The sequence below is a fragment of the Chiloscyllium plagiosum genome, chromosome 10, assembly GCF_004010195.1.
Source record: "Chiloscyllium plagiosum isolate BGI_BamShark_2017 chromosome 10, ASM401019v2, whole genome shotgun sequence".
Lineage (NCBI taxonomy): Eukaryota > Metazoa > Chordata > Chondrichthyes > Orectolobiformes > Hemiscylliidae > Chiloscyllium > Chiloscyllium plagiosum.
Window position 1 is genome coordinate 83,829,624 of NC_057719.1, and position 27,852 is coordinate 83,857,475.

Genomic DNA, 27,852 nt, shown 5'->3' on the forward strand with positions numbered 1-27,852 from the left:
ATCCATTTGCCAGCGAGAGGCAATTCCAGACTTTGAGGAGGGGGGGTCAGGGCAACATCTGGTTCCCACATATACAACAGAAGAAGGATTAGCTGCTTGACTTGCTCTGCTTGAGGTCTCTGCAGGTACAATGCCATTTATATTTTAGATGGAAAAATAAAAGCCTCAGAATGTGCATTTCCTTTGGGAGTTAACAGCTCCTGTTGCATCACAAGGTCAAGTCAGATTTCTACATCTCACAAACTAACTGGTGCCTCATTAGTGGGTGAACTTGGCTGATGAGTCCTAGATCGAGTAGAAATGTTCGAACTCTTTACTCTCAGTTCTCTATTTTTCCAATCGGACTCAGGTTAATGCCTCCTCCTGGTTCAAATTGCCAAAAATCTGTAATTTTCAAAGTCACCATGTATCATGTGTGAGTCTAGACATTACTCAGCATCACTACATTACATTACATTACATTTTTTTTACATTACATTACAGTGTAGAAACAGGCCCTTCGGCCCAACAAGTCCACACCGACCCGCCGAAGCGCAACCCACCCATACCCCTACATTTACCCCTTACCTAACACTACGGGTAATTTAGCATGGCCAATTCACCTGACCTGCACATCTTTGGACTGTGGGAGGAAACCGGCGCACCCGGAGGAAACCCACGCAGACACGGGGAGAACGTGCAAACTCCACACAGTTGGTCGCCTGAGGCGGGAATTGAACCCGGGTCTCTGGCGCTGTGAGGCAGCAGTGCTAACCACTGTGCCACCGTGCCGCCCACTCTTTCTCTCTCTCTCTCTCTCTCTCATGTACAATATACCATCTCTCAAAGTCCTCTTATACCTAAAGGCTAGCAGGTGCCCATGAACTCCATCACTTACAAATTGTCAGTGGTTCAAAGTCTGAGAACTTGTTACTTTTGGGAGTTACCTTCACCAGACAAACTGCTGAGGGTCAAGATGGCAGCTTCCAACACCCTTCTTAAGGATGACCATGAGTGGCAATTGTCTTGCCAGTGACACCACATCTTGCGAACTAATCTAGGGATGGATAATAAATAATAGTCATTTCAGGAGGGGACATGAAAAGTCATTGACGGATAGGATCAAGGAAAACCGTAAGGCTTTCTATAGGTATATCAGGAATAAAAGAATGACGAGAGTAAGATTAGGACCAGTCAAGGATAGTAGTGGGAAATTGTGAGTGGAGTCAGAGGAGATAAGGGAAGTGCTAAATGAATATTTTTTGATGGTATTCACACTGGAAAACAACAATGTTGTTGAGGAGAATACTGAGATGCAGGCTACTAGACTGGACGGGATTGAGGTTCACAAGGAGGGGGTGTTAGCAATTCTGGAAAGTGTGAAAATAGATAAGTCCCCTGGGCTGGATGGGATTTATCCAAGGATTCTCTGGAAAGCCAGAGAGGAGGTTGTACAGCCTTTGGCTTTGATCATTATGTTGTCATTGCTACAAGAATAGTGCCAGAAGACTGGAGGATCGTAAATGTTGTCCCCTTGTTCAAGAAGGGGAGTAGAGACAACCCTGGTAATTATAGACCAGTGAGGCTTACTTCATTTGTGGATAAAGTGTTAGAAAAGGTTACAAGAGAGAGGATTTATAATCATCCAGAAAGGAATAAGTTGATTAGGGATAGTCAGCATGGTTTTGTGAAGGGTAGGTCATGCCTCACAAATCTTATTGGAGTTCTTTAAGAAGGTGATCAAACAGATGGATGAGGGTAAAGCAGTGTGTATGGATTTCAGTAATGCACTTGGTTCCCCATGGTAGGCTATTGCACAAAATACAGAGGCATGGGATTGAGGGTGATTTAGCGGTTTACCTTAGAAATTGGCTAGCTGAAAGAAGACAGAGGGTGGTGGTTGACGGTAAATATTCATCCTGGAGTTCAGTAGTGGTGTACTTCAAGGATTGTTTTGGGCCCACTGCTGTTTGTCATTTTTAGAAATGACTTGGATGAGGACATAGAAAGATAGGTTAGTAAATTTGCAGATGTCACTATGGTCAGTAGAGTTGTTGATAGTGTCGAAGAATGTTGTGGGTTACAGAGGGACATAGATAAGCTGACAGCTGGGCTGAGAGGTGGGAAATGGAGTTTAATGTGGAAAAATGTGAGGTGATTCACTTTGGCAGGAGCAACAGGAATAGAGTACTAGGTTAATGGTAAAATTCTTGGTCGTGAAGATGAACAGAGAGATCTTGGTGTCCATGTACCTAGATCTCTCAAAGTTGCCACCCAGGTTGATAGGATTATAAAGAAGGCATACAGTGTGTTAGTTTTTAATTAGTAGAGGGATTGAGTTTCAGAGCCATGAAGTCATGCTGCAGCTGTATAACACTCTTGGGTGTGGCCACACTTGGAGTATCATGTACAGTTCTGGTCACCACATTGTAGGAAGGATGTGGAAGTTTTAGAAAGGGTTCAGAGAAGATTTACTAGGATATTGCCTAATATGGAAGGAAGGCCTTACAAGGAAAGGCTGAGGGACTTGAGGATGTTTTTGTTAGAGAAGAAGGTTGAGAGGTGACTTAATTGAGACATAGAAGATTATCAGAGGGTTAGATAGATTGGACAGTTAGAGCCTTTTTCCTCGGATGGTGATAGGACAGATGTCAGAGGTAGTTCCTTTACTCAGAGGGTAGCAGGGGCATGGAATGCACTGCCTGCAACAGGAGTAGACTCATCAACTTTAAGGGCATTTAAATGGTAATTGGATAGGCATATGGATGAAAATTGAATAGTATACATTAGATGGGCTTCAAATTGGTTTCGCAAGTCTGTGTAATAGGAGGGCTGAAGGGCCTGTACTGCGCTGTAATGTTCTATGTTCTAGAACATTTCACAAGCACATTGTGAAACATACTGTCACTGAACAGCTATCGAGAGTGGATCCTTAGCTGTATTTTTCTCAGCCCAATCATTAAGGTCCGTCAAAGTATTATAAGTGCTGCCATCCACATTGAATTCAGCAAGTTAAAGGCAGTTCGCAATTGAATCTAGGGCTCTCTGGAACTGCATGGCTCAGCACACATTCCTGATGAAGGGCTCTTGCCCAAAACATCAAATCTCCTGCTCCTCAGATGCTGCCTGACCCTACTGTGCTTTTCCAGCATCACACTCTTGACTCTAACCTCCAGCATTTGCAATCCTTACTTTCGTTCAGCACATGTTATGTACAGACCACCAGTGGAAATGTCATTTATCACATATTAAGTTTGTTCTGAGAATTTATTCCATTATGAAAGCACTTGAACACTTCTGTGTTACTCTTCACCCTTCGAATTAGAATCCCTACAGTATGGAAACAGGCTCTTCAGCTCAACTAGTCCACACTGACTCTCCGAAGAGTAACCCACCCAGACCTATTCCCCTACCCTATATTTACCCCCGACTAATGCACCCAGCCTACACACCCCTGAAAACTATGGGCAATTTAGCATGGCCAATTCACTTGACATGCACATATTTGGAATGTGGGAGGAAACCAGGGCACCGTGAGGAAATCCACGCAGACACGGGGAGAATGTGCAAACTCCACACAGACAGTCAGTCACCAGGGGGTGGAATAGAACCTGGGCCCCTGGCACTGAGGCAGCAGTACTAACCACTGCCCTTCCTTATGATTTCTGTTCATTTTCATTGAATGACCATCCACAGAGAAACAGGACTTTAGATTAGATTGCTTACAGTGTGAAAACAGGTCCTTCGGCCCAACAAGTCCACATCAACCCTCCGGAGAGCAACCCACCCATAGCCCTACATTTACCCCTTCAGCTAACACTATAGGCAGTTTAGCATGGCCAATACACCTGACCTACACATTTTTGGACTGTGGGAGGAAACCCACGCAGACACAGGGAGAATGTGCAAACTCCACATAGACAGTTGCCTGAGGCAGAGATTGAACCCAGGTCTCTGGCGCTGTGAGGTAGCAGTGCTAACCACTGTGCCACCGTGCCGCCCAGAAATCAGAAATCGTTTCTTGCTGAGGCTGTCCAGATTTAGTTGAGGTTACGACAATTGACCTCAATAACTCTGCCCTCCAGTACATTACCCAGTGATCTTGATTGCAAGTGTGTGACATTTGGGTGAAGAAAGTAACAGGCCCATTGCCAGTCAGCATTCAGGTGATGAAGGATGATCTCTTGACGCATGCTCTTAGTGCGCACATGCGTAATGGCCTGCCAGTGTTTCTTAAGACTTTGGTTTTTTGGATTGTCTGTAGCGAGGAGGGACTCTCTTGCTCTTCAGTATAGTCTGATCCTAGCTCTGATCTCGGTGGTACCCAACTAGTCCCGCCCTGCCATTTGGAAATAAATACATTTATTGCTACTCTTTGTTTTTTGCTGGCCTACCAGTTTTCTATACATTTCAACACACAACCTCCAATCCCACAGACTTCAATCTTGCCTGCTAATCAAAGAGTAAAGGAGAGTAATCACGACACTAGGTACACCAAGTTCCTTATGTAGTAAATTAGGCCATTGTCACATAGTTAACGAATCATTCGGACTTCACTGTCAACCACAATATAGGTGGAAGTGAGGGGCTCTTGTGTTTGCATTAACACTTGTTTGACACCTTTCACAATCTCAGGTCATCCTGAAGAGCTTAACAGCCAATAACGTACTTGTGAAGTGTAGTCAGTGATATAATTTAGGAAACGTGGCAAGAAATTTGCATGTAGCGCTAACAGCATTATGATAATAACCAGGTAATTTGATGCCAAATGAGGGATAAATATTGCTCAGGCCCCTCATCGGTGAAAACAGTATAATGGGATCTTTTCAGCACATGAGAGAAAAGAGGGGGCTTTAGTTTGAGGCAGCACCGCCAACATTCCCTGAGTGCGGATCTAAAGCGTCAGCCTTGATTTTCATGCTCAAGCCTCAAGGATGAAATCTGAGTCGACGTCCTGACTCAGAACTGAGAATGTGACCAACTGAGCTGCAGTTAACAAGAACTGACTAACTTCTGAGTTAACCCATTCAATTTATCGAATCTGAAAATAAACACAGAAAATGCTGAAGTAGTGTGAAAAGATGGTTTGAAACATGCAGTCTTTCTCTCCCCACATATGCCTCAGACTGGCTGACTTATCTCCCCCCAGTATTTTCTTCTGTTTCATACCAAGTGAAAACTGGTTTACTCTGATTGATGGTCTTAACTGGCCAGATTTATTTTCCTTGAGAATTGCTTTGGTAGCTGTTACTCCAGAGAAATAAGGAGTGTTTGCAGAGCCTGTGGTATGTCACTAAACAAATCCGACATCCATAGCCTAACGCATGCCATGGTGACCCCCAGTTCATACTTGATAACTAACCCAGCCTCTAATCCTCTTCATTCAAATCGATAAGGTGCATTCGTGTAGTACCTTGAACATTATAAAATATTGTCCAGTGTTTTACAAGAGCGATCAACAAGTAAAATTTGACACTGAGCCAAGTGAGACAACATTAGGTCAGGAGACTATATATTTGGTCAAGGAAATAGGTTTTACAGTTTGTTTTAAAGGAAAAGTGAAAGGTGGCGAGGTTTAGGGAGATAATTCCCAAATTTAAGGCTCATTTACCTAAAGGCACAGTGACAATGGCAGGACAAAAGAATTTACTACCTACAATCCATAGGACAACTACTTGCTTCAACCAAATTTTAGTTTTAAAGGACCTCTGTTAGATCATTTTATGCCTTTTCTTCTCTAGAGAAGAATAATACATGCACTCTTATCTTTGATATAATGTAGTCTGTGACATATTGCACACCTAGCTGCTTTCTAATCTTGAACCAAAACCTCTTCGATTCCAGGGCTTATACTGAATTCGCAGTTTTAGTTTGTTTAATTTTAGTTGACCTTCGACTTTGTCAAATATCATTTGGGATGTTAGTAACATCGTGTCATAGGGCTGTCAACACAACTTGTCATTGTTGTGCAGGCAGGGACTGTGGGGAAAGAAAGTGCTGAGTTGAATTCCCCAGAGGTCATTCACTTTCATTTACATAAATGACCTCAACTTTGAAATTTAATACGAAGTGGTCAAATTTGCAACTGGGATGAGGCAATGAAGCCAGAGGAAATAGTTGCAAATTATGCAGTGAGCTAGACAGAATAATGATATGGGCAGACCAATAGCTGAGAGAAAGGTTCATGCAGACAACAACAATGTTCCACATCACATGCACTCCCCAAACCCTAGTGAGGCAGGGACTGTTGCCTCTCTGAGGGAAAAATGGATAAGTACATAAAGGAGAGGAGGAGGTGATTGTGGAGAAAAAACAGGCAGCAAACAGCTGGAACAAGGTACATTGAGCCAAATGACCTCATTCTGTCATATAAAATGCTACATTTCTATGATCCACTGACTGCAAGATTAAGGTTTGAAGCAACTATTTGCGATCTCAGGCAAGACTACAGACTTTGCAGGACATACTCTGATGATAAGGAAACAAAGTTGAATGTTCTTATCCTACCAGATTTTAAGTACATAAGGAACAAGAAGAGGCCATTCAGCCCCTCAAGTTGATTCAATCAAATCCTGGTTGACCTGTTCCGCAACTCCATCTCTTACTTTTGCTCCAAATGCCACGATAACTTTACACAACTATATCTATGAACTTGATTTTGAAGGTTTCACTTGCATCTCTGCCCTTTGAGAAGAGAGTTCTAGACCTTTCAGTCGCATGCCCTGCATCAATTTCCTGTTAGGGAAATTAATGTTTATAAGTGGAGAGATGGAAACACAACATCACAGCCAAGTTTCCTCCAGCTACTGATGACTGTCAATGCACTATATTTATCTTCCTGTTAACCAATCCTATCCATATTGAATTATATGTGTGAAGTTGATGTACTTTGAAAAGAAGGGATAGGAAGTGGCAATACAGACTTAATGGCACTGTTCGAAAGAGTGTGCAGGAACTCAGCAACTTGGGCGCACGTCCATCAGGTAGTGGTCAGCACATGGTGTCCTCGAGACCCTGCGGGAGAGGAAGAGGATGAATCTTGTCGTGTGGCTCCCTGAGCAGACTGCCAAAGTCATTTGGCAGAATGCCTCTTCACCAGAACTTTACAACCAGTACCAAGACATAGCTTGGCTGGTGGTGAGAAGGGCAGTGCCTGTCAGATCCTTCATGTATGCCAGGACACTCTCCACCCACCACACACTGCCCTCGAAGTGGGGAGAAGAGATTGTCACACACCCCCTTCTGGAATGTGCCTTTGCAAAAGAGGGCTGGGAAGAGATGCAGTGGGTTTTGTCCAGGTTTGTCCCTTGCCATTCTATGACGTAGGATTCTGTGCTTTATGTTCCCCGGACGCATACCGAGACAAACATTGACTGTGCCAGAAGGAGCATCAACTCAGAGTAAGGCACACTTTTCTCTGCCTGATCTTGTTGGTCTTCCATTGTAAGCTTGATCCGAGTGTTGTAGATGGATACTTTCCATGTCCAGGATTACATGCTGACCAATGCACTAAAGGTTAGGGACAGTTGCAACTAAGGCGCTGCAGGGGAAGACCACTGTCTAAGGTCTTTTGGACAAAGCAAAACAAGGTCCATTGAGTTTCAAGATACTCTCGCAGCGTTAATAGGAATGTAAATAGATTCCTTTCACATTTAGAAAATGCTTTTGTTGCAACTGAATTGAAGCTCTAACACAGTATAGTAATCCACGATATTTTCTGCAAAGTCTGCACAGAACTGTTTTGTCCTTGTTTTTATTTATAGATTATTTATGAATAATGCATATTTTTGTTTCAAAAAAAGTGCATGTGCATGCATCTTTGAAGATATTGAGAGATTGTTCAGTTGGGCCATGTAGGACTTTAGGCTTCACAAACAGATACAGACAGCACAAAAGCAAGTAAGTTCGGCTGAATTCTTATAAAGCTCTGATCAGCCCTCAGTTACAGTACTGCCAATAGTTCAGGGCACCACACTTCAGAAAGGACATGAGAGTCCTTGTGAGAGCACAAAGGAGATTTACCAGAATAGTTTTGAAGGTAGGGGATATTAGAAACAAGATTAGCTCACAGAATCTGGGACTGTTTTCATTAATGCAAAAGAAATTGAAGGGATTTTGTTTAAGGTTTACAGGATTAATACAGTTTTGGATAAGGTAGGTAAGGGAAGGCTTTTCTCATTGCCTTACAGTATAGCGTTCAGAGACATAGAGTAAAGGTTTTGGGTAAGAGTTGGAGGCAGAAAGTGAGGAAGATCCATGTTTTAAGGAGTGAACAGTAATGATCTGAAATGTGCTGTCTGAGAGACTGGTGGAAGCAGAGACGATTGATGATTTCAAAATGAAAATGGATGGGTGCCTGAAGAAAAGAAACTTGCAGATCTGTAGGGATGCAGCAAGGTTATGATTCTTCTGAGGTCTTAGCCCAGCTCAACAGGATGAACAGCTTCACTCTCTGCCATGAATAAGCCTTATGACTCATTATTTATCTTTTAGATGAAGTTTACCCACTCCATTGCTGTTGTTTAGGTCCATCAATCCATCATTGATTATCCTGTAGTCTCCAGAAATTAAAATTTAATGTCCCTGAGCCACCAAGAAGAAATAGCCTGTATGTTTGGTTTGCATTAGGAGGAGAGACTGGATAGGCTGGGACTTCTTTCCCTTGAGCATAAGCAGTTGAGGGGTGACCTTCCAGAGGTGTATAAAATCACAAGGGGTACTCATAAGGTGAACAGCAGGTCTCTTTTCACCAAGGTTGTGAGATTTCAAGTCCACGGGGCATATTTTTACGGTGAGAGGGGAAAGACTTAGAAAAGACACGAGGGGTAACTTTTTTTTAACACAAGAGAGTGGTTCGCGTGTGGGATGAACTGCCAGAGGAAGTGGTGGATGCCGGTACAATTACAACATTTAAAAGACATTTGGCGAAGTACATGAATAAGAAATATTTGGAGGGATATGGGCCAAGCGCAGGCAGGTGGGACTAGTTTCGTTTGGGATTATGGTCAGCATGGACTGGTTGGACCGAAGGGTCTGTTTCCGTGCTGTATGACTTCATGACAAAAGGCTGTTTGCCACCAATCAAGAATTATTTGGTTTCTGATGGGCTAAGGGGCTTTGGCCATGTCAGGCACACAAGGGTGAGGGGAGTGTGGACGGATGACCATGTGATTGAACCCCCTACTATAATTGCCAACCTAAAAATACTGCCTCACTAAACAGAATGATATGTTATTGAATGCTACACAAGGATGGACAACACACGTGCGTAAAGACAAATACTCATCACCAATGATCACCAAAAAGATCCTACAGGCATTAGACAAAAAAAAAGCAACAAGATCTGGACAATATCCATGCTTGGGCTGACAAGTAACATTAGCACCACGCAGATGCCAGGCTATGACCATCACCAATAAGAGACTATCTAATAGACACTCTCTGACATTCAATGGTGTTACCATCACCGAATCCCCACTGTCAACATCTGTGGGGTTACCGCTGACCAGAAACTCAACTTGACTCATCACATAAACAACTAGGAGAAAGTGAGGACTGCAGATGCTGGAGATCAGAGCTGGCAACAAGCGTAGGTCATGCTTAGGCAAGTAACTCACCTCCTGAGTCCCCAAAGCCTGTTCAATATTTCAAGGTACAAATCAGGAGTGAGATGGAATACTCCCCACTTGCCTGGATGGGAGCAGCTCAAGAAGCTTGCCTCCATCCAGGACAATGCATTCCACTTGATTGGCTCTACATCCACAAGCATCCATTCCCTCCACCACTGATGTTCAGTAGCAGCGGTGTGTACTATCTAGAGGATGCACTGCAGAAATTCACCAAAGATCCTTAGACAGCACCTTCCAAACCCTCAAACACTTCCATCTAGAAGGACAAGAGCAGCAGGTACATGAGAACACCATCACCTACAAGTTCCCAGTTGCCCAAGTGTTTGGAAGGCACCATTCAAGGACTCTCAGTGAATTTCTGTATTGTTTGAAAATTTGTGGTAAGTCAGTGGTGGCAAATGTTCAATTAGGGTCAGACCCAGCATGATACATGTGATGCAGAGATTACAACTTGCATTTATATGGTGTAATTTGGTAAAATGCTACACAATGGAATTATTGAATTATCAACAAGATGACATAGACAAAAAAAACTGAGTCATTCCAAGTAATACATTTGGATCTTTAGATGTCATAACTTTCTTGCTGGGCTATATCTAATTACAAACATCTTTTAATAACCTAAGCACTAAACCAAAGTTGTTTTTCCTGAACCAATCTTAAAAAGGAAATATTTGATTTCCTCCAATGTGGCTGATTATGTTCCTGCACTTTGTGAGAACACTTAGAAGGTGCTTTTGAACACGGTGATTTTTCATCGCAGCAATCAGAACATATCCAGAGGTGAGATACAAGGTTTCACTTAGGATGTGGGAGGGAGAAGAATGAATAATTGAAAGTATTGCACCTTCTTTTGTTAAGGGAGCTTTTACACTACGATGTATATTTACATTACAACTTTAATCAAGTAAAACATTCAAAGAAACTTCATACGAGTATTCTAAAATGAAAATGATGATGACCCCCACAAGCAAATATCAGATTAGCAGACCAAAAGCTTCGTCAACGAGGTAAGTTTTAAGGAGTGTCCTAAAGGAGGAAAATGATGTAGAGAGGGAGAGATATATAAGGAAATTACTTAAGGGCTTAGGAAATTGAAGAAAGACATAGCCACTAAAAGTTGAGCGATTAAAATTAGAGATGTTTAATTAGAGGAACATAAACATCTCAGAGCGTTGCGGCCTAGAGGCAGGGATAGCCAAAGTCATGGAGGATTTTGAAAACAAAAATGAGAACTGTAAAATCCAACACTGCTTGATCACAAGCCACTGTAGATCAGAGTTCATAGTTGACTATGTCCATCAAGTAAAAGTACAAATAAAGTCAGCTACGCATCCTATGGTCAGAACTCACTATTATAAACCAAAGGCCACCTGAATGAGGGAGCAGAAGAAACATATCACATCAAGAGTCAAACACCTTCAGGACAAGAAAGAGAAATCATTTAAAAAGAAGTGGATATAACTAAGTGCATGTAGACACAGGGACAAGCAGGCACAAGTTAAATGCATTTCTATGGGTAGAGACATATACAATAAAAAGCTGGAGGATGACTACACATGTTCACGTGAATTTGGGTACACAGAAAAATGGTCATGCTTGTTTGTTCATGTGCACACAGACACAGTATCATACTAACGTCTTCTCTTCAGATTTATTGTTACAGAACCACAGAATCCCTACAGTGTGGAAGGTGGCTATTTGGCCCACTGAGTCCACAGTGACCCTCCGAAGAACATTCCAACCAGACCTAACCACTACCCTCTCCCTGTAACCCTGCATTTCCTGCTGCTAATCCACCTAGCCTGCACCTCCCTGAAACTGCATGGGCAATTTAGCATGGCCAGTCCCCTTAACCTGCACACCTTTGGATTGTGGCAAGAAACTCACGCATACATGGGGAGAACACGCAAACTTCACACAGTGTGTGGTCGGAAGGTGGAATCGAACCCGGGTCCCTGGCGCTGTGAGGCAGCAGTGCTGACCACTGAGCCACAGTGCCAGCCCAATTTCATACTTCACAAAAATGTATACTTCATCGTTGACCTGTGGGAATGACTGGTAAGGCTGGTTTTGAGTAACTGGTAATGAAGCATCTTCTGAGTGATACAGGAGTGTGGTATGAAGAGTCAGCTCAAAGAGAAACTAAGAGCCAACAGGCTTGATTTGGGACTTGAATCACCTATAGCCAAACCAAGTAAATGCAGCACCTTTCTTCCCTGAATGGCAGCAGTGAATCACTTTCACTTGGCAGCTCTTGTTCACATGAAGAGCTTTCAAACTATTCCCTTTCCCAAACTGCATACGGAGCGGGATTTGAACTTATGTTCACGAGATTATTAGTTCAGTAACGTGCAGTAGTTCTGATACTAAATGGGTCAGTAATCCAGAGCCCTGTTCTCTACCAAATGCTCCCTTTGAAATGTCAACAGTCTCCTGTTTATTTTCAGCAGGATCTGTTTTTAGTTGAGATTTGCAGCATTTGCGTTTTCTCTTTTCATATGCCTCCATGTCTCTGTGTGATGGTTCTGTTCCACAATGTGAAGTAATATCTTGGTACAGTTTGCATTCTTCAGCAGATTAGAGAGCAATTTGCTTCAAGCTTGGGATCTTTACCCAAGAGCGCTTTGGTATAAAATTACATCAATTATAATTCATTTCCCGTGGCACTGCTCTCAGACAAAAAACTTAAAACAAAGCACTTTGCGGTACATTATATTGTCTGCAAATCAGAAAAAAGCTCCAAGTATAAAATTACATCTATTAAATGCACTTACCAGCAATGTGGGCTCATTACAAAGCTCTACTACACAAACATAGAGATTACAAACAGAGACCACTTTCTGTAATTGCAGTAAATGACATAAGAATACACACCAGCCACTTTTTCTTTGCTAAAATCTCCCTGTGCCTATAATCAGCAGGAGCACCCTCATCTCTCAGTCAGGAGGTTGTGATGTCAATCGAAGTGATTTGATGGTATAAACTAACATTCTCGTGCACTACTGAAGGAGCATGGCATTGTCAGAGGAGTCGTCTTTCAGACAAGATGTTACACGATCTTTTCTCACATATGGACATGTAAAAAGTTCCATAGCACTAAGAGGCAGAGGAGTCCTCTTCAATATCTGGGTCAATATTATCAGCCCTTGACACCAACTAAAAGATGATCTGATCATTGCCATTGGACCAGCAAGCCAAAGGTGCAGGATATTGCTCTGGGGACATGCATCCAAACCATAGCAGCTTGGCACCATGGAATCCGAATTACATCAGTAAATCTAGAACATAGAGGGAGTCTCAGTAATGATTGTTTTAAAATCTACTTAGTGCATTAAATCTCTTAAGGAAACAAAATTTTCCATCCTAACCCAGTCTGGTCTATGTGTGACTCCAGACCCATAGCAAATACCTGACTGTTATCTGCTCTCTAAAACGGCCAACCGAGCCAGTGAGTCTGGTAATTAGGAATGGGTAAAGTGGCTATGCCAGAGACACCCATGCTCCATGCAAGAATTTTTTAAATTTACTTTTTGTGGAAGCTTGGAATGTGCAAATCGGCTGTCTGTCCTACATTACTGCGGTGGATACTCTTCAACAAGACACAACTGGCTGTAAAGTGATTTGAAATTTCCTGAGATTATGAAAAATGCTTTATAAAAACAAGTCTTCTCACTGGCACATTGTTTCACCACGAGTCCCACAGCAGTTGATCTCCATAAAAGAGCTCAGACGGGCTCAGAGGGTATCACAGCCATGCGCTATGCACATGCATTTTCCACTTGACAGAGAACAGCAGTGTGATACGGGTTGATTTTGCACCCCCCGTAAGTGGTCATGAGGCCAACAGGAGCATTCCCATCGAAGAACAGCTCATTAAACACAGGATTGGAATCAATGTTTTGGGATTTCTTTTGTTCGTGGACAGGGAAACTCCAGGGCATGGAGGGACCTGAACATAAGGAAGAGAATTTTTAAATTGATGTGCTGCTAAATCAGAAGCTAACGTAGGTCGGTAAGCGCTGGGCTAATGGCCGAGCAAGATACGGTATGAGCTAAGGCATGGACAGCAGAGCTTTGGATGCATGTGGGAGATCAAGTAGCCACTGAGATAATCGAGTATCAAGCAACAAAGGCATAGATGAGGGTTTCAAACAGCAGATGAGTGGAGACAATGGCGGAGGCAGGTTCAGACTCAGGCTAGAGAGAATATGGAACTTATAGCTTTGACACATATACAAGGAATGCATATAGTGCACGCGCGCACACACACCATTTGTTTGTGCTGGTCTAATCATGGCATTATGCTCCATGACAACTCCTCCCATGATACCTTACCCCACCTTACTTTCATAATTGTTTATTTTTAGTGTCCTTAACTGCTTATTCAATTTCTCTTTAAATGCCTTGACGTGATTCACTTCAACTATTCCTTGTGATAGCAAGTTTCACATTCTATTCATTCTCTGGCTTTCTCTTGAATTCCCTTTTGGGGTTATTAGCGATTGCTTTATATTTATCGACCCATCCCATATGAGAAAAAATTCTTCCCCACACCTGTCCTATCAAAATCCTTCCATCAGTTCGAAAGAGAGACCTAACCTGTTAAAACATTTTCTTATAGTCGTTTAATTGGCAGCTTGATATATACATGAGGGAGAAGGGAACATGAGTGACATGTAAGCAGACCGGGACGAGGGAACTAGAGTGACAGGACTGGTGTGGACTACAACACTGGCACAGAGTAGTCATGCCCCGTTCCCTCAACAAGATCTTCCGGTAAGCTGGCAACAAAGTCCGATGCTCCAGCTGGAATTCTTTGCTCGGACCCATTCTTTTCCTCCCTCTTTCCTCCCTTCTCCTGGCCTCTGAAGAGAGGGGATGGTGGTCAGCAATCAGAGGCAGGGACACCAGTGACCAGGGGCCCAGTGCGGGAGCATGGCAGCAGCAAGCAATCAGAGGTCCCCTCTGATTGAAGGTCCTTGCTCTGGTCTGCAGTGGACGGCCCTTGGACAGAGATGGTGACGTTTGTCTTTTTAACTTCTTGTCTTTCAGACCTATGGTTATACTGCTGTCATGTAACATTTTTCCTTATTTCTCTAGTCTGTAACTAAGGATTGTACCTAGATATTCATAACCTAAGATGGCGCTGTGCGTTGGTGACATTGTGACAACTATAACAAATCTGTAATAAGAAGCTGGAGCTGGGTAATTTTTTTTAATCTAAGATGGCGCTGTAAGTGGCAACTTATCAACTTCTCACTGCACTCATTTGAGTACATGTGACAATAAAGCTAATTCAATTCATCAAATGACCTGTTTCTATGCTGCAGATCCTAAGTATCAGTTGTGATTACAGCCTGGCAACACATAATCTCGGCTGGCGCCGGCAGATACCTGGTGCAATGTACTCCTGTAAGACAAAGCTGTAGAGAGGAGGTAGTCTACAATTGTGTAGGTTGTGTACCATAGGCATTCAAAACCTTCAGTCCACAATCAACATGGTTTGGAGGGCCATGTCTGTTAAAGTCTGATCAGCCTGACTTTTTGTATATTGAAAATTAGAAACAATTGATTGGGAGGTTGACGGGAGGTGCATTTATCAATAATCAATTCAGCTTTATCATGTGGGCAGCACGGAGGCTCAGGGGTTAGCCAGTGCCTAATCTAATCTACATAGTTGTCCAAGGCAGGATTCGAACCCGGGTTCCTGGCACTGTGAGGCAGCAGTGCTAACCCCTGGAGTTTGCACATTTTCCCTGTATCTGCTTGGGTTTCCTCTGGGTGCGCCAGTTTCCTCCCACAGTCCAAAGATGTGCAGCTCAGGTGAGCTGGCCGCGCTAAATTGACCATAGTGTTAGGTGCATTAGTCAGGGGTAAATATAGTGTAGGGAATGGGTCTGGCTGGGTTACTCTTCAGAGGGCTGGTGTGGACCTGTTGGGCCAAATGGCTTGATTCCATACATGTAGGGAATCCTAATCAAATCATGTACTCCACTCTGTAAACAGTAAACTTATCTCTCAGAAACTGGCATTATATCAGCAACATGGAGAAAGCCACCAACATGAACTCCTGTTGAGTTATGACATTTTCAGGCCTGTGATCAATGTTAGAGTTGAAATTTCTGGCCTCAGAGCTTTTCTGGATTACCCAAACTTTAGTAATTTGGATAAGTCCTTAGTTGCAGCCAACAACTTTGCCTGGAATCTTTCACTGTTTGAAGGCAGGGAACTTACAAAGCCACCACATGTGTCTGACAGAATGGAGGTGATTGGGTTATCTGCTGCTATTGTCAATTAAGCAGAGAGATTGGACTGTACGTAGTACCACATAATTTGTGCATTTGACAATCTTTCACTTACTGCATATTACTGTAGAAATCACCCTTGCTTTTGTTGGGAAACGTTACTGCAACCTCAGTGATACCTTCTGCTTGCTATCATTCACACAGATTGCTTGCTGGTATATGTCCTGACATCAAGTCCTATACTGCCTCCAACTCACAGAGGACACAATAATGACAATAAATCCTATGGTAGGAAATGCTATTCTGCCCAAGAGCCACATCACAAGCTGCAAGTCTCAAGCAATGTCTTTGCAAGTAAAGAGCTGAGTTTTGTGACCTCTCAGTTCCCGACATTTAAGAGTCAATACCTGCAGAGTTTCAGTGCAAACAACAAGGACATGGTACTGTAAAGAGCAGCCCATGCAGAGGGATCCATTAGCAACGTGCACCAGGCACTATGATAGCAGCACCAGAACAAGCAGCAGTTTTGTAGGCGTCTGTAATGGTGGCTCCCACAACCAATACTCCACAATCACAGAATGGATATGCTACAGAAGGAGAGCATCCAGCCTGTTGTCTGTGTGCTGGCCCTCTGCAAGAGCAACTTAGCTGGTTGCACCCACTCGCACTTTCCTCGCAACTCTGAACATTTTTTCTCTTTAGATTATTGTTCAATTCCCTTTTTGAAAACCATGTTTAAATCTGCCTCTACCACACTCTTAGGCAGATCCTAACCTGTTGCTGTGTCAAAAGAAAATCTTTCAATACCACCACAGGTTCGTTTGCCAATCTCCTTATATCAGTGCTATTTGATTCTCAGTGCTTCCGCCAATGGCAAGTTTCTCCCTATCTACTTTGTTTCACAAGAGATTATTGAGTCAAAGCATTTGACGCATGATTTTGAACAATCTCAGGAAGATGACCCTCTTTCCCCGCCTCCCCAGGCTATCCACATAACTGACATATCTCATCTCTGGAACCATTCTCTCTAAAATGTTCACATCCTTATAAAAGTGTGGTATCCAGAATTGAGTGTAAGATGCAGGTTAATGCCAAACCAATGAATCTATCCTGCAATTTCATCGTGCACGTATAAGACCATCGGATAGGATATAGGAGTAGAATTAGGCCCATCGAGTCTGATCCACCATTTAATCATGGCTGATATGTTTCTCAATCCCATTCTCCTGCTTTCTCACTCTAACCCTGATCCCCTCGGTAATGAAGAACCTATCTTATTTCGGTCTTAAATACACTCAATGATTTGGCCTCCACGGCCTTCTGTAGCAATAAGGTCTGGCTGAAGAAATTCCTCCTCATTTCGGTTCTAAAATATCATCCCTTCGCCTTGAGGCTGTGTCATAGCCTCTCCTACTTATGGAAACATCTTCTCCACATCCACTCTATCCAGGCCTCTCAGTATTCTTTAAGTTTCGATGAGATTCTCCCTCCCATCCTTCTCAACTCCATTAAGTACAGGCCCAGAGTCCTCAACCATTCCTCACATAACAAGCTCTTCATTCCCGGGATCATTCATGTAAATCTCCTCTGGATTTCCCACCCCCTCCAACGCCAGCATATCCTTCCTTAGATACAGGGCTCAAGATTGCTCACAACATGCCAAATGCAGTCTGACCAGTGCCTTAAAAAGCGTTGGCAGGATATCTCTGCTCTTGTTTTCTAACCCTCTTGAAATTAATGCTAACACTGCATTCGCCTTCCAACTGCCAAGTGAACCTGCATGTTGACCTTAAAAGAATCCTGAACTAGATATCCCAAGTCCCTTTATGCTTTTGGTTTCCAAAGCCTTTCCTCACTTAAAAAAAAAGTCTACATTCTATTCTTCCGACCATAACCTCGAACTTCCCACATTGTGTTCCATTTGCCACTTCTTTACCCATTCTCTTCGTCTGACCATGTCATTCTACAACCTCCACATTTCCTTACTACTACTTTCCTCCATCTATCTTGGTATTACTTGCAAACTTAACAACAACGTACTCAGTTCCTTTGTCCAAATCATTAATGTATAACGTGAATAGTGGTGGTCTCAAGACTGATCCTTGCAGAATTCTACTAGAAACCTGCTGCCATCCTGAAAAAGATTCCTTTTTTCCCCATTCTCTGCCTTCTTCTGTCAGCCAGCCAATCCTCTATCCATGCCAGTACCTTGCCCCTAACACCGTGGGCTCTTAATTTATATCACAGCTTCCTGTGCAGCAGCTTGTCAAAGACCTTCTGGAAATCCAAACACATCACATCCACTGGCTCTCCTTTGTCTAACTTGCTCATTACCTCCTCAAAGAATTCTAACAGATTTGTCAGGCATGACCTCCGTTGTTTCAGATCTCTCTGTTCTGGCACTCCATTTACATTGTGTCCTTTATTTTAAATCTGCTCTCATTTCCCCAGCAAATTGAATCACTTCTGTACTAAACTTTTCTGTACTAAACTTAGTATGTCAGGTGTTCATCCATTCCACCAGCTTTTCACTATCCCCTTCACAGCTCACCATACCTCCAAGCTTTGCGTCATCTGCAAATTTTCAAAGTGTGTCCCAAAATATACACACATTTTTGTGCATCAAACAGTAGCCCCAGTGCCAATGCCTGGGCAAAACCAGTGTATGCATTTCTGTATCTGAAAAATAACCATTTTACCACCACATTCTGCATCCTTACATTCAGCTAACTCTAAAGGAGGGTTGCTGGTCTCTTAAATGCTTACCATGGTTTCTCTCCCACAAATTCTGCCAGACCTGCTGAGTTTCTACAGCAATTTCTCTTTTTCTTTGTTTCAGGTATCTGGCGTCCACAGTTCTCTGTTTGACTTTTGTATCCATGGACCCATTCTCCCTTTTATTCCATTGGTATTAACTTTGTAGCACTTCATTAAATGTCTTTTGGAAGTTCATGGACACCACAAAGTATATTACCCTCATCAACACTCTCTTCATCATTCCAACACCACACGTTTTGACCCATTTAGGATTCAGATGAGGAAGAATTTCTACACTTACAGGGTAATTAATTTTTACAATCGCTATCCCAGACAGCTGTGGAAGTTCAGTCGTCAAGTCAGTTTCAGACAAAAATTGACCAATTTCTAGTTACTAATTATACCAAGCATTGTAGCATCTGGTGGCTTAGTGGTTAGCACTGCTGCCTCACAGAGCCAGGGAACCGGGCTCGACTTCACCCTTGGGCGACTGCCTGCATGGAGTCTGCACACTCTCCGCATGTCTGCATGGGTTTCCTCCAGGTGCACTGGTATTCTGCCATTGTCCAAAGATGTGCAGATTAGGTGGAGGCTAGGCAGATTAGTGATGTGAAATGCAGGGTTTCAGGGACAGGGTGGGGGTTGAGAGGATGGGTAGGATGCTCTTTGGAAGAATTGATGGGCTAAATATCCTGCTTCATCATTTCCTGATGAAGGGCTTTTGCCTGAAATGTCGAATTTCCTGCTCCTTGGATGCTGTCTGACCTGCTGTGCTTTTCCAGCACCACTCTAATCTTGACACTGATCTCCAGCATCTGCAGTACCCACTTTCGCCTGAATGTCCTGCTTCCACACTGCAGGGATTATATGATGTCATGATTCTATGATACGGGGATAGTGCAAGAATATGGTATTCAGGTAGATGTTTGGCCAGTACTAAGGGGTTGAGACCTAGTCCTGTGTTCCAATGTGTTCCTACCCCTGCAGTTTTGATGCTGGAGCTACCAAAGACACGACGGGCTAAATTTCCGCCTTCTCCCCTGAAAGACTGCCATTCTGAGATAATGCACCCACAGTTTATTATTACAGGATTCAGTGCCTTTAAAATGGGGCATAATGATGTCTTTCTGGTTTCGTAACACTCATTTAAACCTAATGAATGTGCTGTTGTGAATGTGGTGCATAAACAGGAACCCGGTCTGAGTGAGAATGAACTAGCACATCCTGACAGCTTATCGCAATCTACGCTCAAAAGCTTTTCTCAGCTCTGGCTCCTGACAACTCGTCACTTTGCGCTCGCCTATCTCCCCCTGTGAATGAGTTCATGAAAGTCATGTGGCAACCCACAATGAGAAGTGGCTTTACTTCTTCTGCCTCTATCCTGGCTCTCAGCTGCTGTGAACTTTACCTGCCTGCGGTGGTAGTCCAGATACTGCACGATGAGTCGGGTGTTGACACTGTGACTCCATGTGTTCCCGAGAGCTGCAGTTGCGTAGCTTGTTTCTCCATCAGGACTTATCCCGCAATCTGCAAAGGCAGAGCACAGAAAACAATTCAATAGAAGCCAAATAAACATGCTTTACATTTTAACATATCCTAACTCCTCATTTCTTAGAATCGTATAATCCATATAGTGCAGAGAGAGGCTGTTTGGCCCATTGAGTCTGCACTGATCCTCTGAAGAGCATCCTATTCAGGCAAAAGTGAGGACTGCAAATGCTGGAAATCAGAGTCCAGATTAGAGTGGTGCTGGATGAAGGGCTGACGAAGGGCTTTTGCCCGAAACGTCGATTTTCCTGCTCCTCGGATGCCGCCTGACCTGCTGTGCTTTTCCAGCACCATTCTAATCTAGCATCTTATTCCTGTAAACCAACACTTTCCACGGCTAATCCACCTAGTGTAAGCATCCCTGAACACTATGGGCAATTTATCACGACCAACCTGCCTAACGTGCACATCTTTAGACTGCAGGAGGAAACCCATGCAAACTCCACATCGACAGTAACCTGAGGCTGGAATTGAACCAGGGTCCCCGGGACAGTGAGGCAGCAGTGCCAACAACTGAGTTTCTTTTATTTTGTGCTGGGGATAAGAGAACAAGGCACTTTTCAGATAAGACACCCAGTGTGAATATCAAGCACATCCAATGTCATACATGAATAGGTTAAATGCAGAGGAAAGGAAGAAGGAACTTCCATTTACATCTTGTCTTTTAATCAATTCAGCACTCCACAAACACTTCATAAACAATTAACACTTTTTTTTGAACTGCAGTTACTTTGTAGGAAAATTGGAGCAGCCAATTTGTGCAGAACAAGCTGTAACAATGTGGTAATGACCAGCAAATTTGTGTAATTAGGTGCTAATTGAAGGATAAATATTGGCCAGGACATCGGTACAAGCTCTCCTGCTGTTCATCAAATAGAACAACAACTTGCAATCCCAGACAAGCATATCTACCATAGGTTTCTAGAAGGTTAGAGTTCGAGACCTACCTGCACCAGAAGTGTTTTGCACCATGTCCAAACAGGTCTGCCATTTAAATAACTTTGGTTCACGAGCAGTCATACCTTTCAGATTAAGCAATTTACAACTGATCAACGGACAGGGACAGGTGGGTGAGACTGCACGTCGGGCAGGTACGGGGATCCAACGTATAGTGGTGGAGGGACCTTAGCTCTTGACTCTAACCAGCACATATGTGGTTCTTGCTGCATGTGTTCACGAGAATAAAGATTGCAGGGTGATTGAGTAGACTGAGCATGGTGCGGGTCAAACAGGTAAATGAAAATACATGTGGCAGTTAAGGTTAGGTGAAGGTATAATTAAGGAGGAGAGACACCGTTTCTCTGCAGGTGCGATTTGGAATTCTGAACTCTATCCGATGCTAGGGTTAGGGACATCTCCCTGCAGCTGGAAACAAACTGGCTGAGGGAGGGGTCCAGTTGCTGAGAGTCCATATAAGAATCAATGATATAAATAGACCTAGGAATGATGACAGAGTTTAAGTAGTTACGGTCCAGTTTAAAATGCAGAGCCTCAAAAACAATCGTCGCTGGATTTTTACCTGCACCATAAATCGAATGGCATAAGATGAAACAGGTTGGAGGGTGACTACCAATGCGACAGGGATGGTGCAATTTCGAATTATGCACTGGCAGCAGACTCAGGAACGAAAGTTGGAATGGATTTCACTTTAACTGAGCTGTGTCCTGGTGAATTGCATAGTCAAGGCAGTGGACAGAGCATTAAGCTGAATGAGGGAGGTGATTGAAGGGAAATTTAAACATCCAGAGAGAAAAGTAGAGGTAAGGAACAGTGTGGGTAAGGATAAGCAAAGTGAAATAGAAGGGTCAAATAGTAATGTCCATGCAAAGAACAGTATTAAAAAATTACATCTGAATGAATGAGAGATAGATAAACACGTGACACAAACAGAGATTAGATTGTAGGTTTAAATACAATCCCTCCCGACAGGGATATGGTTACAAGGTGACCAATTTTTGGAAATAACATTATCAGAGTATGCTACAGTTCAAAAAGGGAGACAGAACAACAAAGCAGGAGGGGTAGCTATTATAGTGAAGAATGACATGTGGATATTATGGAGAGAGAATCTTCTCCTGAGTTAGAATCAGACTGGGGGAATGAGAAACAGCAACAGTCAGAAGCTTTGTGTGGAATTCGGTTACAGGCCACCTAACAGCATTCATGGCATGCGTTAGAGCATTCAACAAGAAGTTATTGAAACTTGGGACAAAGGCAACATAATAATGGTGGGGGACTTTAATCCCCATATATGTGGGAGAAAGCAAATTGTCAAAGGTGACTTGAAAAATGAGTTTATGACAGTTCCCTTGAGCAATAGGTTCTCAGCTCAAGGGGTAAAGTTATTTTAAATTCAGTATTGCTTAACGTGGCAGAGATCATTCGTAATTGCATATCAAAAAATCTACTCGGCGATGGCGATTATAAGAAGTCTGTCTTTCATATAAATGTTGGAAAGTGACATTATAAACACAAATGAGAATCTGAAAGTCAATTGTATAGGTTTGAGGGGAGAACTAAATAGACGAAGAGCTTATGCTCAAAACGTTGACTCTTCTGCCCTTCAGGCGCTGCCAGACCGGGTGTGCTTTTCCGGCACCAAATTCTTTGACGCAGATCTCCAGCATCTGCAGTCCTCACTTTCTCCCTGCTCAAAAATTTATCTTTGCCTTAAAAAACATACATCAAGGTAGCCTCAACTGCTTCACTGGGCAGGGAATTCCACAGATTCAAAACCCTGTGGGAGAAGAGGTTCCTCCTCAATTCAGTCCTAAATTCGCTCTCCCTTATTTCGAGGCTATGCCCCCTAGTTCTAGTTGAACCCACCAGGGGAAACAACCTCCCTGCCACTATCTTATCTATTCCCTTCATAATGTTATATGTTTCTACACAATCCTTCCTTATTCTTCTAAATTCTGATGAGTATGGTACCAGTCTACTCAATCTCTCCTCAATAGTCCTGCAAACGTCAACCTTCCCAACTCCAGAATCAACCAGTGCCAGTACAACCTTGGTCTCTGGTCTTAATATGCTATGGTGACACCATAGTAATTTTTCAAATTGTTTGAGTTACCAATGGGTAATTCCCTTGCTCTAAAGGATCTCTCATGAAAGTCTCTAAACTGAACTTGAGTCAGAGACTCCAGGCAGTTCCGTTAGCCAGGGAGTGTTAGACAGACAAAGTCCAGTCCAGAAATGACATGCCATCCACTCACTCTAACCCTCAGACCATTCCTTCTTCCACCCCAAACATCCATCTCGACCACCTAATTATACCACTGACCACGTGACTAACCCCAGAATAGAGTCGGCCTAGCTTCTGACCTGACTACCCTTCCTGACCTCACCCAACCCATCCAGCATTCTGACCCTAATCCATTTCACCCATCTGTCAACTCACTGTCTTCCCACTTGCCCACATGCCCACATGCCATCCTACCACATTAACCTATTAATCAATTATCGGTGCACCCATTAGAAATCAGAATCCCTGCAGTGTGGAAACAGGCCCTTCGGCCCAACAAGTCCATGCCGACCCTCCGAAGAGTAACCCAACCTGACCTAATCCCCTACCCTATTATCCTATATTTACTCCTGACGAACGCACCTAACCTACACATCCCTGAACACTATGGGTAATTTAGCACGGCCAATCCACCCTAACCTACACATCCCTGAACACTATGGGCAATTTAGCGTGGCCAATTCACCTACATTTATCCATTCACTTAATGACAAAAGTGCACGCTGGATAACTGAACTTAGCATATGCAGGTAGTAATGTGAAAAAGAAAACAGGATCTTGCACCAATAGAATTACCTGTTGGATGCAGTGCTCCACATTTCTAGAAAAGGCAGGGTCAGCTGATGTAGCAAAAAATCAGCGTCGAGGCGTATGTAAGTGCAAGTCAGACAGCAATCCAACGATGATTGCTGCTTCTTGGAAAACTCTGACAATTGTAAGAGCTTTTACAAGTATATTAAAAGAAAGATAGTAACTAGCGGAGTAGACTCGGTGAGCTGAGTGGCCTATTTTTACTCCCATGTTTTATGGTTTAAAGGAAACATTAGTCCCAGTAGAAGTAGAAACAAAAGGAATGATCATGAGAAATTAGAAAACAGTAGACAGTATAAAACAAAATATTAGGGACCAGATTTTCACACAGAGTCAGAACAATATTGGTAATCTTTAAAAAAAAAGAAAGCACATAGGAACCTTGATTATCTGAATATCAATTATCCAAATTTCGGATTATCCGAAGAGCATCTCAAGGTCCCGATAGAAACATTACGTCAAAGGGCTGTTTCAACCCTGATCGCATCTTACGTTTACAGGTACAATGACTAAAAATGAACTTGGCTCACTGAAATGCTGCCGAAAACAGTCCTTGAAAGTCCAGGCACTGTCTCTAAATGACCAATCTCCCGCCCTCCCTCTCTCTCCCCCAACACTTTCCCTGGAGTTCTACACAGGGGTGAACCCTAACCACCCCCTCCACCTTACCCAGATTATCTCTCCAACACTGTCCTGTACAGGGCAGAGGTGGAACCTGTCAAAACGTTGCAGTAAAAAGCTGTGCGCGTGTGTGTGCGCTATTTGGAGACTTACCCCACAAAGGCAGCAAGAGTCTGACTGTTGGTGTACAGTCCGGCTACCCTGGGGTAGGGGGGACGGATGGTTTGGGGGGGTTGGCGGGGTTTAGGGGTGAACGGGGTTTGGGGGCAGGGGTTCGCACACGGTGTGTTGCTGCCTAGACTCCTGAAAGGGGAGCAGAGTTCACAGAAAACTCCGAGACCAAGAGGAAATCAATTAACCGAATAATCAATTATCCGAGCGAAATAGCGCCCGCCCATCTTGTGCGGATAATCGAGGTTCCTCTGTCTTTAGATATTCTTTCCGCCAGTACGGAAAGGTGGGAGCATAAAAATCACACTGCTGAGAAACTTGAACTTCGCAGGGTCTTTAGAAAACACCACCAAGTTTTAAAAGACCGTATCTTTGCTATTCCAAGGCCCTAGATCTGCAGTGTGAGAGTCATCAACTCTCCTGAAGCACAGATAACATCTGATTAAATATCATATTCTGATGTTATTTAAATCCTCATCCTTTCAAAAACGAAAGGAAAAAGGCTGCTGCATTCAGAGTCAAAAGGGAAAACACATGCTGGGAAACTTCTATGACCTACAGGCTATCTGGTACAACCCAGGAAAGACTATTACTATTTTTTCCTATAATTCCAACTTAGCTCAATGCAATAATTTCATACGAGCTGTTATTATGGCTAAGCTCTTAGGAATGCTTCGTTGAATTTCAAAAGGTTGAAAAACACTTGGTGATGGAGTGCTGAGTTGTCATTTTGATTGACAGTTTTAAGGTGATATGAAAGGATTCACTGTCTTTAATGTGCTCACTGGGTTTAAGTTTGTTTTTATAACGGGTTGTCCATTTGAGGGGATTTAAAATGAGAGTTTGGTGTTTACTCAGTATCAAGTGTGAGTGAGTGAGCGCACTGTTAAATTGTTAGACATTTCTGTCAGTCTCCACATGGCTCCTTAAGTCTGCCTATAGTGGATATAGGATGAGTAGCTAGTGAGGACAGGATTTGGAGGGGGAAAGCAAGGAAGTGTGAACAGTGCAGATTAGTGGGCCTAACAATGTTTTAAACAACAGGAGCAAAGTTTAAGGGCACTAGTGAGGCCTTCTAAACAATGTGTATTGGCTTTTGGCTTGCCCCATGGTCCCTCCAGTGTGCTTCTGGGATTGGCAGGAAGAACGCAGTTCTGCTCCCAACTGCAGAATGAAAACTAGTTGTGTCAGGGCCCTTTATGTTGGTTAAGTGCTTGTCTCCCGATTTAGAAAATTCCCCGATTCAAACTATGTAACTCAATGGCAAAAATCTGACTCTTTATACCTGCCTTCGCAGGAGGAACTACAAGCTGCACACCAGAACTACAGAATAACTTCAATGCCAGTAAGAGTCAGGAAAATAAAGAAATTACCAGAAAAAGTAGTAGTCAAGAAGCTTAAGGGACTAAAATCTGGCATTACACCAGGGTCTGACAGCCTGCATCCTTTGATTGTAGAAGAATCAGTTGCACAGATAATATATGTGCTGATTTTTCAAAACTTCCTGCGCTCTGGAACAGTCCCAGCAAATTGAAAGTTAGCAAATGTAACACGGCGATTCAAGAAAGGAGGAAAAGACAAAGCAAGGAAGTACAAGCTCAGTCAGCTTCACATCCGCAATGCTCCCTCTAAACTGCACGGTCACAAGGCTGCTCACTCTGAGGGTCTGCACATGTTGAACGGCGTGTTAACGCCATTCTCTGTATTGACGTTTCAGAAGTTTCAGTGTCAGAAGTCACTGCCGTGCATGGAACCCAGAGGTCCACAAAGGAGAGAAAAGAATTCAAGTGAATGCAGGATGGGAAAGTAGTAGAAACACTATTAAAGAAGTTGTAACAACACACTTTGAAAATGACAGCACGATCAGGCAAAGTCAACATGGGAAATTACATTTGACAGATTTATTCAAAATTTTTAACAATTTCAAAGTATTGTAGGTAAAAGAGTGTATTGCAGTAGATTTCCAAAAGGCATCAATAAGATATCACACAAGATAATGAAAAGGAGGAAAATATATCAGAATTAATGCAGGATTTGTGAACAGACAAAAAAAAGAGTAGGGATAAATTTTCAAGTTGGCAGGCTGTGTTGGAAACTTAACTTTTTACAGTATACATTAATAACCTGGATGAAGTGATAAGGAATATTGTACCTGTTTTGGTGATGATAACAAAGCTGGGTGGGAGTGCATACTGTGACAAGGTCACAAAGAACCCGGAGACAAGGTGGGAGATGGAGGATGAATGTGAGGGAGTGTTAGCTTCTTCATTTGTGTTGTAGGAACAGAAAAGCAGGTGTGAAACTTGCAAACGTTGAAGTTCAGAATGAGTTGGGTGTATCTGTACAAACAAAGTCAGCATGCAGCTGCAGCAAGCAATACATCTGAACACACGAATTAGGAGCAGAAGCAGACCACTCAGCCCCCAACCCTGTTCCATCAAACAATAAGATCTGATCTGATATAATTACTCCACATTCCTGACTGCCCCTGATAACTTTTCGCCCTCTTTCGTATCAAGTAGTTATTTACGTCTGCCTTAAAAATATTCAAGGAATCTGCTTCTGTCATATTTTGAGGAAAGAGCTCCAAAGACCATCTGTGAGGAGAGAAAAAAAAAAGTTGTCATCACTGCCTTAAAATGCAAGATGCTAACCACTGAGCTACCATGCCGCAGACTACATGGATCAGTTAGCAGCTGTACCACTGAGAAGTAGGAAGCTTTATATACATAAGTTTCAGGGATGTGGTCACACTAAAAGTTCAGCCAGATAGATGGGTGACCCCAAGAGGGACAGGCATGCAGTGCAGGAATCCCTGGGGCCATTCTTCTTGCAAACAGAGATACCATTCTGGATACTGTTGCAGGGGGAATGGCCTCTCAGGGGAAAGGGGGGGAACAACATTTCAGCTCCCCCTTCCACTCAGCCGAGGACATGGAGGTCCTGGGCCTCCTTCACCGCCGCTCCCTCACCACCCGACGCCTGGAGGAAGAACACCTCATCTTCCACCTCGGAACACTTCAACCCCAGGGCATCAATGTGGACTTCACCAGTTTCCTCATTT

The 27,852-nt window shown here is 43.2% G+C and overlaps 1 protein-coding gene across 5 annotated transcripts in view; it reads right to left on the reverse strand.

Annotated features, from left to right (window-relative positions):
• The window catches only part of rad51b (RAD51 paralog B), a 568,881-nt gene that overhangs the window by 151,129 nt on the left and 389,900 nt on the right, over positions 1-27,852 (reverse strand). For all 5 annotated transcript variants that reach the window (XM_043698230.1, XM_043698228.1, XM_043698226.1 and 2 more), the window contains exon 9: positions 20,022-20,140. In XM_043698230.1, the coding sequence (XP_043554165.1) occupies positions 20,022-20,140 (119 nt within the window). The remainder of the gene's footprint in view (positions 1-20,021; positions 20,141-27,852) is intronic.